Here is an 18,607-nt window from a genome sequence, read left to right on the forward strand (position 1 = left end):
TTACAGCTGCAGTCTCTGAGCTCCTGGAGACAAATGTCTGAAAGCAAAGAAAACAAAAGATACCTAAAGGGAGAGCTAAACCTTGGTAATCATTGTCTGGAAGGTTTGTGGCTGCCTCTGACTAACCATGCACTCCTATTTTTGAACATCTGAGTCATCCCCTAGGTTGCTGCACCTCCGTCCAAATGAATAAATAAATATAAACCCATAGAGTAACAGCAAATGTGAAAGGGTGTTGGGGAGGAGGGTAGGTTTGGTCAGGGTGGTGAAGAGGAAGAGAACAAACCTCAGGGATGAATACTTTCCAAACCCAAAAAAGATCAGAAATAAAACAGCAAACCGGCCAACAAACAATCTGTATCATATTAGGAAGGACTAATTTTGCCATCTCAGCTCAAGATACAGTTTAATGATGGTGGTAATCAAGTGCAGCAGGATTATCCTCCAAATGGTGAATACAGGAAACTATCTCACTTACCAAAACAGCAAAGCCCAAAACCTGGCCTGCAGTTACTAAATTTGGCTGTATTGCAACAGAGCAAATTTTAAGAATTGCTCTGACCTACAGAGCAGGACTGGGCAACCGTCCTTTCCCCTTCTTTCTACAGCATGATGGGGATTCTCTTTCTTTGTGTATAGCAAGGGCTGGGGATAAAGTCATTATCCTTCAAACGGACTATAAAGTCTGCTTTTCCCTACCTAGAAAACATTGTATTACACTACTGCATGAACAACAAGCAGATCCAACCTGACCTGCAATTTGCCATCTGCAGAGCTTTGCGAAGCAGTGCCTGGTTTCTGCGGTCGCCCTTAGCTGACATCTGTGGCTGCCGTGTTCGTAAGCTGGAAACATGGGTCCCAAGGGCCTGGCTGTCCATCACTGCGTGCCTTACACAGCCACTTCAGCACTTCTGCAAGGTGGCTGTAAAATTGTTGCCCCTTTTGTGCACAGCCACTTGAGACTGGCTTTATTTTTATACAGACTTGGTGTAAGTAAAAGCAGTTGTACGAGATGCAAAGGAGCTGGCAGGCCATAGCTGTGGGATGGGTTGCTTTTCAGAAACAAAATGGACTGCAGTTGTCCAGATAACTACTTGCTGAGTCTCAACAGGGAATCGTACTAGGGAACCAAGCCAGTATTTAAAACACACAGTGAAAAATGTTTTTCTTCACTGCATGGCATGAATAGTTGTGCTAATGCAAAGGAAGGGACAGCAGAGGTGAAAAGCACTCCCAGCGCAGGGTATTTTTTAAGCCAGTGTTGCCACCAAGACATACATTGCAAACCCACACCATCAGCCTGATAGCTTTAACTTTTGTCTGCTATTTCATACCCCAAATGGATCATGGGACCTTTTGGCCCGTAGAACAGCCCAGAGGCTACAGCCAGCACACATGAGACAAATGTCCCTGAAAAGGTCTTGATGTTACAAAAATGTTGAATAGAAGTCCCATTCAAATACCCGATGATTTCTGGCAAGCCCAATGGTGACCCTGCTGGGCAAAAGAACTTGGGGGGAAGAGAGAGAGAGAGAAACAGAATCAACAATCATTAGATGCTGATGTTAGATGAGTCAGAGTTTTTAAATCCAGCCCTCACCTTGCTCTGTCCACAAACAAACTGTCCCAGAATTAACAGATGATGTAGATACACATATAACTTCTGGCTAGACACAAAAATTCAAGCTCCCAACAGCATTGCTATATGTGTACTGGGGGTAATGAGAGAAGAAAACAGCTGATGAGGGCCCCTGCCCCAGCACCCTGCCATGCCTGCCGATGCCTGAAGGCAACCAGCCTCTTGCCTTTGCACAGGCTGTCTGCGGGGCAGGGTGTACACGTGAACCTGTGTGGTTTGTCAGTTCAGACTTTAGATAGCTTAAAACCAATCAGTTATTACTCACATAACAGCAAACTCCCTTTTTCTACTGTTGCTGGATTTCAGGGTAAGTTCAGTAAAACATTCACTTTTTCTCTCACCTATGCTGTTAATTGCCTGTCTATAATTAAGTTGAACACAGCAGGACAGTAAATGACAGAAACACTCAATGTTTTAGCCCTGCTGCCTTGTAAAAGTACTGATCTGGGCTACAAGGGATACCCACATAGCACAGCTAAAAGATCAATCTAAAACCAACAGTAACTTTTATATGGACTGATGGTCTTTGGCTTAGGCCCCTTCCAAACACTGAGTTTTCACAAGTTATACCAGCTGCCACTTGTATTTATTTTATAAACACCACATGCTAAGTGTAAATTGCATCGCCACCACCACTGATTTCACCCCAGACACTTTTATACAAGTTACGGGCAGTGGAATCCAGCCGTAGGCCGAAGGCCAAGACAGACCGCTCCAATGGGGTTGTATAATAGAGGGGAGTTTTTAAATGAAATACTGAATTAACCAGTATTTGGAAGGGCAAGAGATCTGGTTTATCACAGCGTTACAGGCTTGCTGTGTAGGACACTTAGCACTTACCAGCACTGAGGCTGACCACAGAACCACCATGGCCAGCCCTGACTCAAGCGCACACAGCCAGCTCACGTGAATGTCGCCATCCTGCCCGGCTGGCAAACAGATTACTGCATTGGCACCCACAGACCACGTCCTGCTTTTCCATCATCTTTTGCCCCACAGATTTCTGTAGGCAGAAAGCGTACCACAGGGAAAAACCAAAACAGGCAAGCAGTGCAGGCTCTTTAGAAGGATGGGAATGAGTAACAGTAAGGTGAACGATGACTTTCAGATTCAAGTCATGGCTTTTTTCCAGGACTTCTTGCCCATCTTTAAAAACACTATAAAGGACCCGTTGTTACTCATCAAGGCCCTTTTCAGGTCAGAAGCAGAGGTAAAGGACCTTAAGAACATGCACAAGAAAACACTAAATGGTGTCTCTATATGGTGTCTTCAGGAGACATTTTGCCTGAATGAAGGCTTCAAAGTCTTAAATCAGTACTTACCTTCATGAATTTCCAGCTGTTACTAGTAGACAGAATATATGTGAGCAAGCTCTTTCCCGCTTTATTTTAACCAAAAGGACATTTCTCATACTAGGCCTTCTCACATTTAAAAAACACGTTTCAGTCTCCCTGGGTTTTCAGTTTGTTTCTCTGTGCTTGTTCTGACTGCAGTTCTCCACGACTCCTCAGCTCCCACACACTTTGCCACCTTCTCCAGCGCCCAGCAGTGATTCACTGTGTGTGCAGGTCAAGCACAGCCCTTCCACTCCTGAGGTCGCAGCGTCACAGCCAGCCACCGCAGCCTTCCCGGCAGCCTGTCCCATACAGGCTTTTGCAAGCACATCATGCCGCACACCCAAACAGCAAAGTGCGCGAAAATGAATTTTGCTCATCTGCAGCTGAAGGTGGTATTTAGATGGGAAGGCCTTCCAGGGCAGGAATTACATGTTTGTACTGATATCAGAGCCTGTGAGAGCTTACCTCCTGTGTCTCTTTGTATGAGTTTAATACAACAGGACAAATTTTATATTATGACAGGACCAACAGCATGTGTAATGGTTGTTGTGGTACCCTGGAATCAAACTGTGGTTTCTTTCTGTATATTCCTTATTTATACTTTAGTGTGTATATACACACATGCATGTATATGCATACAAATGCATGTGTATACACATGTATGCATGTGTATTCATCCACTGTTTATATATTTTATAAACATAGACATAGTTTATATATAAGAAACCCCAAGGAAATAATATTCCAAGTACTATAGGTTTTCCACGAGGAAAGCATATAAAAACTTACCCTATGTCTGACAGAGCCAGCGCCAGCCGGCCCCAAGATGGACCCGCCGCTGGCCAAGGCCGAGCCCATCAGTGACGGCGGTAGCGCCTCTGGGACAGCGTATTTAGCAAGGGGGGGATGAACTGAGCAGCAACCTGCAGCCAGAGAGGAGTGAGACTGTGAGAGCAACAGCCCTGCAGAGCCCCAGGCCAGCGCAGAGGGAGGCAGGAGGGGCTCCAGGTGCCGGAGCAGATTCCCCTGCAGCCCGTGGTGAAGACCATGGTGAGGCAGGCTGTGCCCCTCAGCCCATGGAGGATCCCATGCCAGAGCCGGTGGATGCCCAAAGCAGGCTGTGACCCTGTGAGAAGCCCACACTGGAGCAGGCTCCTGGCAGGACCTGTAGACAGAGGAGCCCAGGCTGGAGCAGGTTTGCTGGCAGTACTTGTGACCCCATTGGGGACCCAGAGCTGCAGCCCACGGGAAGGTCTGACACTGGAGAAATTCATGGAGAGCTGTCTCCCACGGGGAGGGGTGGAGTGTGAGGAGCCTCCCCTGAGGGGGAAGGAGCGACAGAGGCAGCGTGTGATGGACTGACCCCAGCCCCATTCCCCATCCCCCTGCACCGCTGGGGAGGAGGAGGGAGAGAATTTGGGAGTGAAGTTAGGCCTGGGAAGCAAAGGAAGGGGTGTGGGGAACGTGTTTTAAGTTTTGGGTTTATTTCTTATTACCCTACTCTGATTTGATTGGTAATAAATTTCCCTAAGTTGAGTGTTTTGCCTGTGACAGTAATTGCTGAGTTGATTGCTCCCTGCCCTTACCTCGACCCACGAGCTTTTTGTCGTGCTTTCTCTTCCCTGTCTGGCTGAGGAGGAAGGTGATAAAGTGGCTTTGGTGAGCACCTGGCCCAGCACACGCACCATCGAGGCCATTAGTGAGGATATCCACAACAGTATCTGGCCCAGTATTGACCCCTGGGGTACACCAATGCTGACTGGCCTCCAGATGGACTTTGTGCTACCGACTATAATGCTTTGAGCCCAGCAGTTCTGCCAGTTTTAAATCCATCTCACTGACCACTTATGTAAGCCATACATCACCAGTTTGTCTTATGAGGATGTTACGGGAAACAGTGATGAAAGCCTTGCTGAAGTCAAGATAAAGAACATCCACTGTTCCAGTCATCTCATTAGTACAAGATTGTTACCCACTAAATTCATACTGACTATGCCCAATCACCTTCTTGTCCTTCATACACTTACAAATGGTTTCCAGGGTTATTTGCTGTGTCATCTTCCTGGGGTCATGATGAGGTTGACTAGCCTGTAGTTCTCTGGATCCTTCTTGAAGACAGGAATGACACTGGCTTCCTCCAGTCCTCAGGATTCTCTCCTCAGTTTCCATGACCTTTCAAAGATAATTGGGCGTGGCCTCACAATGACATCAACCACCTCCCTCAGAGAAGGCATAGAGTACCTTGGCCTTTTCCAAGTCCTTTGTCACCAAGTTCCTTACCCAGTTCAACAACCAGCCCATGTTTTTCCTAGTCTTCCTTTTACTGCTGATGTACCGGTAAATACCACCTTCCTTTCCTGTTGCCCTTCAACATCCCTGATCATATTCAATTCCAGGTACACTTTGGCTTTCCTAACCCCATCCCTGCACACTCAGACAGTGTCTCTGTATTCCTCCAGGGTCACCTGTCCCTGCCTCCACCCCTTGTGTGCTTCCTTTCTATGTTTGAGTTTTGTGAGGAGCTTCCTGCCACCTTTTGCTTGATATCCAGTTCATTGGAATGGATTGTTCTTCACTATGGAGGAGATAATCCCTGAAAACCAACCAGCTCTCTTGGTCCCTATTCTCTCCAGGATGGTCTCCCTTGGGATCCTTGGGATTCTTCCAACAGATCCCTGAGTAGACTAAAGTGTTCTCATGATGTCCAGAATTGTGGTCCTGCTTTTTGCTTTTTCCCCCTCATCTCAGGATCCCACATGTCACCATCTCATGGTCACTGCTGCCACCAACCTTCACATCACTGGCCAGTCTTTCCTTGTCAGTAAGTACAAGGTCCAGCAGAGCATGTCACCTCATTGGCTTCTTGATCATCTATCAGGAAGCTGTTATCAATGCACTCCAGAAACTTAATGGATTGCTTGTGCCCTGCTGTGTTCCCCTTCCAGCAGATATTGGGATGATTGGCTAAAGAATCCCACAAGGATCTGGGCCAGGGACCATGAGACTTCTTTCAATTGCCTGAAGACAGCCTTGTCTAATTCTTCATGAGCCAGCAGTCTATAGCAGACACCCGCAACATCACACATATTAGTGTGCCCTCCAACCCTGATCTGCAAGCTCACAGCTTACTCTCACCTGTACTAAGGCAGAGCTCCATGCATTCCCACTGCTTTCCCACAAAACAGAGCAACTGCCACTCCTAACCGTCCCAGTCTGCCCTTCCTAAAGAGCTGCTGCAGCACTCCAGCAGCATCAGCTATCCCACCATATCTGTGCAGACCAGGAGCCCATCTGCTGTGCTCCAGCCTCAGCGAGAGGTCACAGGCACTGCCCACAGCCACAGAGAGCTGCACCCTCCCTGGGGAGCTTGCTCTAGGTTAAGCCTGAGAAAGGCCCACGGCTGAGGGAGCTGGGCCTGTTCAGCCTGGAGAAGAGAAGACTGAGAGGGGGCCTTATCAATGTCTGCAAATATCTTAAGGGCGAGTGTCAAGAGGACGGGGCCAGGCTGTTTTCAGTGGTGCCCGGCGACAGGACAGGGGGCAACAGGCACAAACGGCAGCACAGGACATTCCTTCTGAATGTGAGGAAAAACATCTTTACCTTGAGGGTGACAGAGCCCTGGCACAGGCTGCCCAGAGAGGCTGTGGAGTCTCCTTCTCTGGAGACATTCAAAACCCGCCTGGATGAGGCTCTGTGCAACCTGCTGTAGGTGAACCTGCTCTAGCAGGGAGTTGGACTAGATGATCTCCAGAGGTCACTTCAGAGGTTGTAGCCTCTGCTAATTCAGCGGTAATTTCTGCCCCAGGTTCTGGAGACCAGCTCTGGCAGCTCCTTGCTACTGTTGCTGAGCCCAAAAGCACTGTCAGCCCAGACCCTGGCCCCCCCTCTGCATAAAGTGCTGCATCTGCTGGCTGCATGCCATGGATGATGGTTACACAGGCTGCCCCCAGCACCAGCTGACAGGGTGCCCAGCTCCCCCTGGTCAGGGTTCAGTGGGAATAAAAGCTCAAAGCCCCTTTCTTACAAGAAGCTCTTTGTTATTCATACTATCTACCATAGATACCACAAACCAGGCAAAAATTTTACCACTTGGTTCTCTCCACAGGTAAGAGGAAAAACCAGTCAGGGTCAGAGATGCCTTAACATTTATATTGGTTTTAGCCACTCAGTGATTTTTACCACCACCATCCCAATTATCACAGACATGATGATACCCATCAAGGACAAATTAATCATTCAACAATAATCTATTACAGCATTAGCAAAAGATAGGTGCCCCAGACACACAAATAAACAACATATCTGACACTGGGTCCACATTCACTGAGCACCTTAAGAGAAACTTAATCCCTTCCCTTGGACATCAACCATACCTAAAGCAGCACATGCCCCTTAGGTACAAGGGGGAAGAGAAAGAGGAATATTTTAAAGACTGCCTTCATCAATCTCATGACAAGAACATCATCAAACATTATACTGTACTATAGGTTAAGTTCTTGCACAGTATATCAAAGCATACCTACACAAAGCACCACAGGATATTTAGTGTCCACACCCACCTAGAGAGACAGAACCTCTAGTCAGTTAAAACTTCATGATGTGTGTTTTCTAATAAACAAACATAGAAGAGGTCACTCTTGCTCACCTGCAGGTAATTTTCCACCAGGTCCCATTTCAATTTGATGAGACTCAATTATCTGATGAATCAAAACCCCCAGTGTCCCAACTGCTGTTCCAATTAGCCCAATTAGCAGCCATTGATCCCACTCTTTTCTAGAAATAGGAGAACACAGTTACCTCCCAGCCTACAGCACAGGTCTATTTCCCATGCTTCCTCTCACAAACATGCAAGTTCCGTTTTTAGAGCACTTTGATATTAACCGTGACTGCTTTTGCCAACATCCCCTTAAAAAGTGTAGACTCAACAAAACTCTACCTTCAGGTGAAAGCCATTTCCATTTGAGTAAGGAACACAGGGTTTTTTGGTTTTGTTTTTTTTAAATATATAAGTAGCAGTGCAATCTGCTTTCAGATGCTAATTGTTTGTTGCCATTTCAAAATTCAATTATGTGACTCAGTAATTAAGCATTCAGTAGAGCACTTGGAACTCATTTCAAAGTAATTCCTGTTTTCTTCTATTGCAACTAATGCAGAGTACCAATCATATAAGTGTGCAAACCTTTACCTCTAGCTTATGTTTTTACTAAATTTACACTTCAAATAATAAATGTGAACCAATAGTAATTACTGATTTATTTCCAGTATCATTTAGGACTACAGCACCCCTACTGAAATTCAAACAGCATGTTTCCTGGACATTACACTAAGAGGCAGTGAATTTCAAGAAAAGTCTCAGTAAGACAACATTCCCCCAAACCTCTGCGAAGTCTCATCCTTTTATGTTTTATAAATTGAGTAGTTAATAACATATTTTTTGCATAGTCAAGAATTTGTCAAGAGCAAAGGCATAAGCACTTTCAAAAAATGCTCTTCATCAAATTTGCTTGCCACTTGGCTCCCTTCTACATACTATTGAAGCGTCTTCCTCAGTAGAAACAATAAATAAAGTTTTCTTAATTCCTTCTGCTATCAGGCATCTCCCTGGATTGTCCGAACTACCCATAGCTTACAGGCACCTTAAGAGTATTTAAGGTAAGTCTACCTGTTCGTTTTCTCTTGTAGCCACTTCTTACAAACTTTACTGTGTAAAGGCAAATAATCCAAACTCTCATGGGCTATCAGGTGTTCTCTCTCCCCCTCCTTGCAGTGATAATATGCAAAACTGCTTCTCCTGATGCTGCATTGCCTCCTAAGATCCTGAGAATGAATCAGATCAGGCCCATGATCTTCTGCCATTAACATCTCCTCTTCACCATTTTCCACATGTGTCCTATGGGAAAAAAGTGATGGCATTACAGTGGCCTCCAAGAATCTTTGGGAAGCCAACAAGACCATGTGAGCCCAAGAACAGTCTCCTTGAGACTGAGATGAATGGAAAGCCACCCAAGGATGGAGTAGCTGTGGCACAGAGATTGGCTGGTTTGTGTTTGGCCTTGGTTAGCTGTCACAGTCAAAGCAATGAAAAGTTGTCTGAGCTGGAGCTCTCTGGTGAAGAAGTCACTCCAAGAACAGACTGACCACTGTAACAAGATTATTGCACCAGATCCTTGCAGGCTGTTCAGAGGACAGGAACACTTAAGCCATAGGGGCTTTGTCTGTTTTAAAATACGATCACTTGCTGTGCTTTGAGTTGTCCAAAGATCTTGATCCACTATCTAATCACACAATTTAAATAAATTAAAATCTAGGTTGCAGTAACATTCAGTTAGACCCCAAATTCTCAGTATTATATAAGCACCCTAAAAATGCTTATTCTCTAACACAATTGCCTTCGAATTTACATGTCAATTTTCTTTTTAGAAAGGTAAAACTCATTTGCTGGACTACCAAACTCACTACAGCTTGGCTACTTTACCCAAGGTAGCTTGCAAGCTGACAGTTCAGTCAAAGCAGAAAAAGACTTGATGCATAGCAAATATTTACTGTAAAGACAAATCAGTAACATGACGCACGTTTGCCACCTCCAAGGCGTGTTTTTGTTACCAAAGACAGAGTAGAGAAGATTGCTGCTGCTTTCCACTTACTAGCGTGTGGACCAATTTGGAAAGGTCTCATCTCAGATAATGAGGAAACATACATAGTTCCTCCGTTGTCAGGTAGTGAGTAACTAAATGGCAAGAGAGAACAAAAGCCACATGCAAATTATCTGAAGCCAAGGCTTTTGACCTATGATTTTGCAATGCTGAAAGTTTCCTTGTGACCCACACTTTTCAAATGTAATGAAACATATTGTCAAGGCAATACTGCCCAGGGCAGGGGGCACCTCCACATCAGGAATATAGCAATAGCCCAAGTCCAACTTCTTATACCATGACTGTGGGGTTTGCCAGCTCAGTCAGGCATTTTGTTCTAGGCATTTCAAAAGTACTATGCAAATTCAAGACCTGGCAACTCTCAGCCTAAGGAGAAAAAAAAAAAATAAAAAAAAAAAATTGGAGACATGATCTACATAGAAACCAAAGACTTCAGAAGTTTTTCCTGGAAACTATGTGAATGGCTACAAGCAACAGTAAATGCATCAGAAAAGTTAATGTTACTTTCCTTACAGGTGTAGGGAAATAAATTTATCTTTGCCACCAAATACATCCACAGAGAAGTTATCTGACAATAAACACACATTGTGTAATCAATTAAATCACTCAAGTCAAAGGTGAACTGAGGAGGAATAGCCAAGTCCTCACTCTGATTTTGACTTGTTATCTAAAAAGTGGCAAGCACTTTATTAGACTAGCTCAGACCTTAGTTTTGGGTTTAAGCACAAAAACATATTGTACAAGCTAATCAGCGTTTGTACAAAAGCTGGGTTTAACTAATCATATTCCAAGTTTAAAACAGAGCAAAGGAAAACAGAGCCCAGATGAGAAAAGCAGGCACCTGAGAGAGCTCCTGGCTAGGACCGCCCCCACATACACACACTGCTTCATGCAGGGGTGCCCAGCCTGGCTACCACAAGGTGTCTATTTAGCACATTTCTTTATTTCTGCAACATGGGGATTTGTATGATGCCATTTTTCTACTTGTGTTAGATCAAACTAGTATAGGCAAATAGATCTGGGATTGCAGTGTGAACAGAAATACAAAATCCACTGATGAACACAGAAGGGGGCACCATCCACCAGCCCCCGAAACTAAAGCTACCTTTCTAGGGGCAAGGGATGAGGCTAAGTCATTCTGCTCACTGACAACACAGATACACCTCATTCCATGTTATGGTGGTTTTTTATATAAACAGGACGGCAGTTTTCCCTCAGACAGGAACACCATTACCATCCCTAACAGCATACCTGAACATTTGTCTTTGCTGTCCCCAGTTGCCAGAAAAACTGAAGCTGACCCCTCCTCTTCCGTGAGGCACGCATTCAACCCAGTCTCTGCAGCAGTGGCTCGGCTATACTGCAGATTCTCACAGGCACCCACTCATGCATTCAAAGTGTTAATGAAAAAAAAAAAGAAAAAGAAAAAAAAAGAATGAAAATGGTATTTCAAACTTTGACCCCTAATTTTTTTTTCCCCACAGACTCCTCTATAGTTAATTTAAACCCACCAGTACACTCACTTATCTGAAACACACTTCATGAGCCTCTGTGAAGCAGTGCACACATGGTCAGGGTCCAAAAGTGAGAAGGCAAAAAGCAGAGACATTTGAGATTGCAAGGGGGGCACAGCTGCATCCCAGAGATGCAGGAGTTGAGACAAATCTACAGAGGACAGACCCAGCCTTACAAAATATGTACAAACACAGGGCATTCATTCATTATTTTACAATGAAACCTGATGACATTTTCCCTCCTTAACAGAAAAAGTTATTTTCAGAATACTTAAATGAAGAAAGCAAATGCAGATCGGGGTTGTGAAAGTGTTCTGTACCAGAAATTCCGCTGCTAGAAGTACATACTAAACTGCCCTGTCAGAACTTGACCCAAAAACTCTGCATTTTGGCTGTCATTGTTAAATCTGCTCCCACACAGACATACACACAGACCTCCCAGTGCTGAACATGAGCTTTCATCTTTCTTCTGAAAGTATTTTGGAGAGTGTATTACCAGTTCTGTAAAGTCTGCATTAAGGATTGTCCTGCTTTCTGCAGTGAATCCTCATCTCCAAACATCACACAAGGATGTGTCCACTTATCCAACAGTTTTTTAATTCCAACTTTGCCATAGACAAAGGCAACCAGAGGCAATGATTAAAGTATCTTCCAGCACTGAGAAAGTATTAAATTCCCACCCCTACCCCTACCCCGAGGAGAGCGTTTAAGTCAGGCTGTGAGCAGCTCCCAGGTTTTCCACTCATTTCTGACTTTGATACCTGCACCTACAAGGCTCTATACCTGCTTTTGCAAGGCTTGCTACCTTACTTGCAAGTTTTCTTATGTCAGAGGGATCACAGTCTAACTGGGAACTGCTGCTTTGGAGGCAAGGAGGCGGCTATATTCTGTGTTCGTCACCACAAAGCTAGTAGCTACACACTTAACTTCAGCATGTGCTTTAAGGACTGAAGTTATAAATTCAATTTGACTTAGTTGGGGGAGAGTTATGAAATACCAATGTGGGGAAAAAGCATGCTTTCAAGTTGCCAAGACCCCAATTAGGGAGCCATAGAGCTCCTTGTTCTACTCCCAAGCAGCTTCCATGCAGACCATGGGCCTCCTCGCGCAAGGGCGAGGGCAGAGTGCGGAGGGTAGGCAGGCACCAGCGCGGCGCTCTCCTCCTCGGTCACGTAAGCACACTGAGCTAGGCTGCCTCCAGCCAGGACTGGAAAGGACTCCCTTGAAATCGGAAAGATCAGCAAAGGACTGGACCACTGCTACTTGGCAATCTTGGTGGGTTACAGGTGAGGGGAGGCAAACAGAAGAAAGGCAGCTACCACATGACTATCACTAGCTGGCCATTCCAACACACAGTTTTAAGCTACCCCATCTAACTCCTCTTCCAAGCAAGTGGGAAGGAGCAACAGTTTTATTTGCCTAAATGTTTTTTAAGTGTGAGAGTATGTGCATACATTGCTAAATTAGCAAGTAAGAACTACCCACCAAACAGCATTAGCAATACAGCATGAGTTTAATTCCAGAACACTTGGTCTTTGAATCCACTTGTCTTTGAATAGTACAGACATAAATTAGAATCCAGCTATTACACATAAATGCACCTACACCAGAACTCCAATTCTTGCTACGGTTGTACTAAATCATTCCTACCTGGACACCAATTACCAATAACCTGTGTATCCAGATGGCTATATAACATAATTTCAGCTGTGTAGTAGCAAGCCTGTAAAAACCCAAGCAAATACTTACTTGGCACCCCAGTTTTATGCAAACAGAGAACAAAGTACTTTTTGAATGGTGTCAGGAGGTGTATATACTTAAGTTATATGAATTCCTTCTCTCTCCACTGCCCCCTTGTCTTCAGCTACAAGCTCATTACTGCAGCGTAGGCAATTTGTGCATCTGTCAAGTAAAACAGTGCATCATTTTTGCTGGCTTCTGTTTTAATATGAAGTATCATACAGCTATTATAGAATCACAAAAATACAGTCAACCATTAGAGACTGAGAGTTAACAGTTTTACACTGAGTAACACAACAATTCCAAATCAATCCGAAGGTAAAGTGAAGAGTATTTGAAATGCCAGAAAAAACAGTTACTACTCTAAGGAACGTGAGTGGTTCAGAGTTTATTTAACAGATTGAAAGCAGCGTGGCAGAATGAAGAGCTTCCGAAGCAGTGCTCTATTCACAGCATCCCACTCTGAAGATCAAAACCATTATACTACTAATTGAGGTGACACTCAAAAGATTTTAGATAATGAGTTTAATGCACAATCTGAATTTCAGCTCAAGGAAGAAAATAACGATCCATAGTGATTGAATAGCGATACAAAAAAATCACTACCTGGAAACATCATGGCTATAATTCATTTCACATTATTTCAGTACTTCAAAGTTACAGCATTTAAGGTATGAAAGACTACTAACTTAGCATGAGAATTTTGCTATAAATGCAATGACTCTTACATTTGATGCTGACTGTAAGGACACAGACATTTCAAACGTTTTCTGATAAGGCTGTAACAAATCTAATATATTGTTACAGGCTAGTAGTACCATACAAGATCGTAACTTTAATCTGTGTATCTTCATACAGAAAAAAACTGTACATATGACAGGAAACGGTTTCAGAAAGCAGAAACCAAGATGACTATCGCTGTCTCCACAAATCCTGACATTGTGGCAAGGAGTTATTTTAGAAATTTCTCACAAGCAGACAGTTCCATAGTTCAAAGTGCAACACACCACCCAGAGATGAGAAATAACGTGCTTTCCTGAAATGAGAGCCCAGCAAACAAACTGTGGAAGAAACTGTTGGCCAGAAAAGGCAGGGGTCAAGCTTGCTGGCAGTTTGCTTGATACCATGACAAAAGCAAAGAGCTTTTAGCATAGACTCTTGTCATTAATGGTATTGACACTATTAACCGCATGCATACATTTAAACTTTAAGCTGCCGATCACCAATCACTTCGATTAACCTGGGAACAAAAGGGCCAGCTGCCAGCATCACAGCTGCCATGGTTTTGGTTTACACTGCTCCTGGCGGTGGCAAGCTTTGCATATCAAAACCTAAAACAAATGCGAGTCATCTCAACCTGCTGTACTTCATCACAGTGTTTAACAATTTTAAGCTCTATCTCAAAAAATGTGAACAAGATCAGTAGAACTAGGTTAAGTCCTGTCAGGCTGAACTGAACTTCAGGAGTTCCAAGTGCTAGTTTATCTCCCAAAATCATTCTGCAAGGCTCAACCCTCGTATTAATCCAATTTTCATGACACTGGAAAGATCTGCTAGAAACACGCCTCTACATCTCCATGATAACTTCACACCTCTACTCTTTGAGCTGCTTTCATACAATTTGTAACAGCTTTTATTCCTGTGACAACTGGGAAAACAGCCATTTTTTCATGGTCTATTCTCAAGTCAAGTAACAAATGCATTTACCTCTACCAAGTTTCTTGTTTTCTTGGTAACTTTTATCAGTAGAAATTGCAGAGGGAAATCAAACCCTTCTGCCTTCCCTTTCTCATTCCTGCATGCTTAAAAATATAATAATAATTTCAAATGAAAACAGCCAATGTGTTAAATCAGCATACCTACACATCTATGATCATCATCAGGGAGCAGAGTGGGAAGCAGCACAAAGCAGCTGATGAAAACCTTCCTTGTTTATGTCTGCATAGCCATTCCTTCAGTATTTCTGAGTTAAATATACAGGGTTTTTTAAACCCCAACTGCATAGTTTATACATTATAAAACCATGTCTACAGTTCATCCACACTGCATACATTAAAAGCAGAAAGTTGTGATGCTTCTGTTAAGAAATGATGCAAAGTCATAAATCAGTATAGAAAACATGCATTATATCAGGAGATCCCAAGCACTGGTTATTTGTGCACTATCTCAACATAATCCATTAAGTTATTAATTTATATAGTTTGGCACTTGTATAAATAATAAAAGGCCTTAAAAATGTATCACTATTTTAAAATGGTTAAGACTGAAAAACATCATGGAATTGTTTGAATATGCGAATGCTACTTGAGAGTTGGCATATGACAGTTTATAGAATGGAATTCACTGTACATTAATTTACAACCGTTTATCAATTGAGCTGAAGGTACACGTCCATTTAGTAAAAAAGAAAAATACATTATAAACTGCATTAAGGTAAGAAAGCTGGTATTTTACCCATTGAATGGAGTACTCATTCCTACAGAAGCTGAGATCAGCTAGCGATCTTTTACGTTTTTCTAAAGCAGCATAAGTTATATTCACACTTCCAGCATTACAGACAATATACCCTTCATATCATTTTAGCCCATGATCAGCAGGGTCTGCAACAGAAAAGATTTAATACACTGTTTCAGGAAATAACACAATCATATAACAGGTAAAAGAAGAAAACCCTCTCGCACAATTGTTCCATTATGCAGAGTTAACACAGATGCATTAACAAGTTTGGTGGGGTTTTGTTTGGTTTGGGGTTTTAATTTATTATTATTAAAGACCACAGGCATTCATCATGTCCCTCCAATACCTCCTCACCTCAGAAATCTTCCTAGGCTTCACAAGAGTTCTGTACACATTATTTAGAAAAACGTATGAGAAGCATTCTGTCCCACCGCTTCACTTCTCTCTGGAATTTTACTTGCACAGAAGACCAACTATAGTTTTAAGTCATCCTTTTTTGTTACAGTAACACAGATTCAGACTTGCTTATTAGACCAGTTTATTCCTTCTTCTCTAGCAGTGAAGACTAGCCATACCAGTTTTCAAAAACTAGAGGTCAGAATAAAAACAAGTAGCAGTCAGACACCCTGCCTCTGTCACAGTACAATTACCAAGCCGCCTGCTTAAACGAGCTTTCTGCATCAAAAGATAGCAAGAGAAGTGTAATAAATATTTTTAGGCCCTGAATTACTGTCCCAAAAGCTAAACAGGAAATACATTTCCACAAACTCACCATGCAAGTAGCCATGTAAACCACTAATACTTGTCTAAATTAGACAGTTTATTATTACTATTATTATAGTTGATCAATTGCCATAGAATGCACTAAAATTTTCCTTTAGGCATCCCCAAACATTTAGGAGGAATGTGCATTATGCATTTATTTCATGATAGTTTGAGGGCTTCATTCCTGACTTTCTCTTGCTGGTCGTCAAGTATTTTCAACCTGCTTTCAGGAAGATGAGCGCAATCAAGGCAGCTGGTAGGTACACACCTTGCAACATTTTATGTACTTTATTATCAATGAGTAAGGCACGTTATTTGTAATATGGATATTTCCATAGGCTTGCTCATTGTACCCTAAGGTTTGCGAAGCATGAATCATACGGTCTTTGGGTTTTTTCTTTGCTTCACAGTACGCTTACCCCTCCCTCAAACAACCAAAACACAACACCTTTGGTAATGCTTTAGAGCACAAAGCCCAGGTGATCACCACCATGATACAGATTTCCAAATCCAATTTGAAAAAATCTTGTATTTAGACCTTTTCACTTTGTCTCTCACAAAAACGGCTTAAAATGGTGCTCTACTTTGCAAGAGGTACAGAGGTTTGAGAAGAAAAAACCCACACATTTGCTAACAACAGCAAATTAAAATCTTGCCAAAAGAACATAACACAAATTAAATAGTTGTAAGAGGAAGAATAAAATTCTGGCATCGAAGTAGGTTACCCAAGAGAAACCACAAGAACATGAGAAAACAGATTATTAAGTAAGCATTGATCTGACATGGATACCTATAAAACAACGTAAACTTTGTGGAGGACAGTAAGCAGCAGTGCTTCAAAATCTTCAGGTAGTAAGAGTTTTGAGGAGGCTCTCAACTTTATGCAGCAGTGAAAGACACTTTAAAATTTCATAATTAATTACACTGAAACTATTTCAGTGGGAGCAAAATGGAAAAACACCACACTTAAAAATCACTGCAGGCATATTTTTATAGCCATCTTTTATATTACATACTCTGGTGTCAGAGAAAAGGTCAGTTCCCTCCACCACTTGATTTTTCTTCTGCAAAACCTATGTGCTGGCAGCTAGATAAGCAAATTTTCACAGATATAAACGGTTACAGACAAGGAGGAATCACTCCTGCGGAATCAACCTGCACCACATACAACCAAGGGAACAACCAGCCTTTTTCATGCTCTGTGAATAAGTCAGTCTCTAAAATTGTTACCAACCATGTAACAGTCCACGAGTATTTCTCATTCTCTCAATAGTTTATGCTGAAATTTTCCCAAAAATTCACCTCTTAGAACTGTACAGTTCCATTATTTTAATTGATTAAATATAAATTAGCAGTGCCAGTGTAAGAAAAAAAAGATTTAATGGCATAAAAATCATTCAAATTATATCAAGTAAGAAACTGTTGCAATGCACTTCAGCCAAACCATCACAAATGATACGTTATATAAATACAGACAGGAGGTAGCTGGCAGCTACAAATTCACCAATTCTGAAGTGTCCAATTTGTCTAAAAAGCATAAACTGACAAATACTAATTAAACCTTTCAATTTAAAAAAAAAAAACAAACCACCTAGTTTATTGCTTTTAAAGGTTTGTTCTTTACATCAGAAATAGGCAAAGGCATATCAAAGAAAGCTACCTGGCTATTGATGGCTTTTGATTATATTCACTTTTTCAAAAGAACCACCAAATAAAATTTTGAATGCAGACAGGCAAGTCACTCCCAATGTTACATGTTCTTACCAAAATGAACAAAGGCTTGCATTCTCCAAGGGGGAAAAGTGGGAAAGGAAAGAAGGTATAATTTCCGAAAGGATAGCATTGGCTACTTTCTTATGAGAAATCAGTAACAGAACTAAAACCAGTGTTCCCACCAGACAGAATACATTGAAAAAAACAGAACAACTGCAGGAGAGGCAGAAAGCATTCTAGCTACAAAGACAGTCGTGTAATGGGATACGATACATGGAATGCAGATGGAAATATGAAGATCTGTACCACTGGAATAATTTTTATTAAAGCTTCCTTTTTGTGTGTTTCAGAAAAGGCAAAAGTGGAACAGAAAAAGACAAGAAACACAGAAGAAGAAAAGGTGCAAAAAAGCAAGAATCAAGGCAGGAACTGCAAAAGCAAAACAAAGGACTGAGAAGTAGGGGCGGACTTCAGCAATGTGGTCTGACAACTGCTTAGAGGTCAAGTAAGTGAAGTGAAAGTTATGCTCATTTCTCAAAAGAATCTGGAGGGGAGGGGAGGGCAAAGGGAGGTGGGTAGGCAAGGTTTTTTTGTTTTTATTTTGGAGTTGGTTTTGGGGGTTGGATTTTCTTTTTAAACATACTTATCTGCACAGTGCAAGCTTGTCTAAAGAATGGTACTACAGGTGACAGAACTTACTCCCCTGCAACAAACAGAATACTTTGACCTCTCAAGTAAACTAAGCATATAAAAGTGGTAAGAATAAAAGGTGCACGTAAAACCAGCAGC

At 42.5% G+C, this 18,607-nt stretch overlaps 1 protein-coding gene across 1 annotated transcript in view; it reads right to left on the reverse strand.

The window, feature by feature from the left end:
- The window catches only part of LOC130145927 (chloride channel protein C-like), an 81,071-nt gene extending 72,086 nt beyond the window's left edge, over positions 1–8,985 (reverse strand). The window contains 5 exon segments of the mRNA XM_056331492.1: positions 1,335–1,510; positions 2,480–2,560; positions 7,622–7,667; positions 7,669–7,749; positions 8,639–8,985. Of these exon segments, the coding sequence (XP_056187467.1) occupies positions 1,335–1,510; positions 2,480–2,560; positions 7,622–7,667; positions 7,669–7,749; positions 8,639–8,931 (677 nt within the window). The 5' untranslated portion in view covers positions 8,932–8,985.
- Between the last annotated feature and the right edge of the window lie 9,622 nt (positions 8,986–18,607).

This window comes from Falco biarmicus, chromosome 3 (assembly GCF_023638135.1).
Source record: "Falco biarmicus isolate bFalBia1 chromosome 3, bFalBia1.pri, whole genome shotgun sequence".
Lineage (NCBI taxonomy): Eukaryota > Metazoa > Chordata > Aves > Falconiformes > Falconidae > Falco > Falco biarmicus.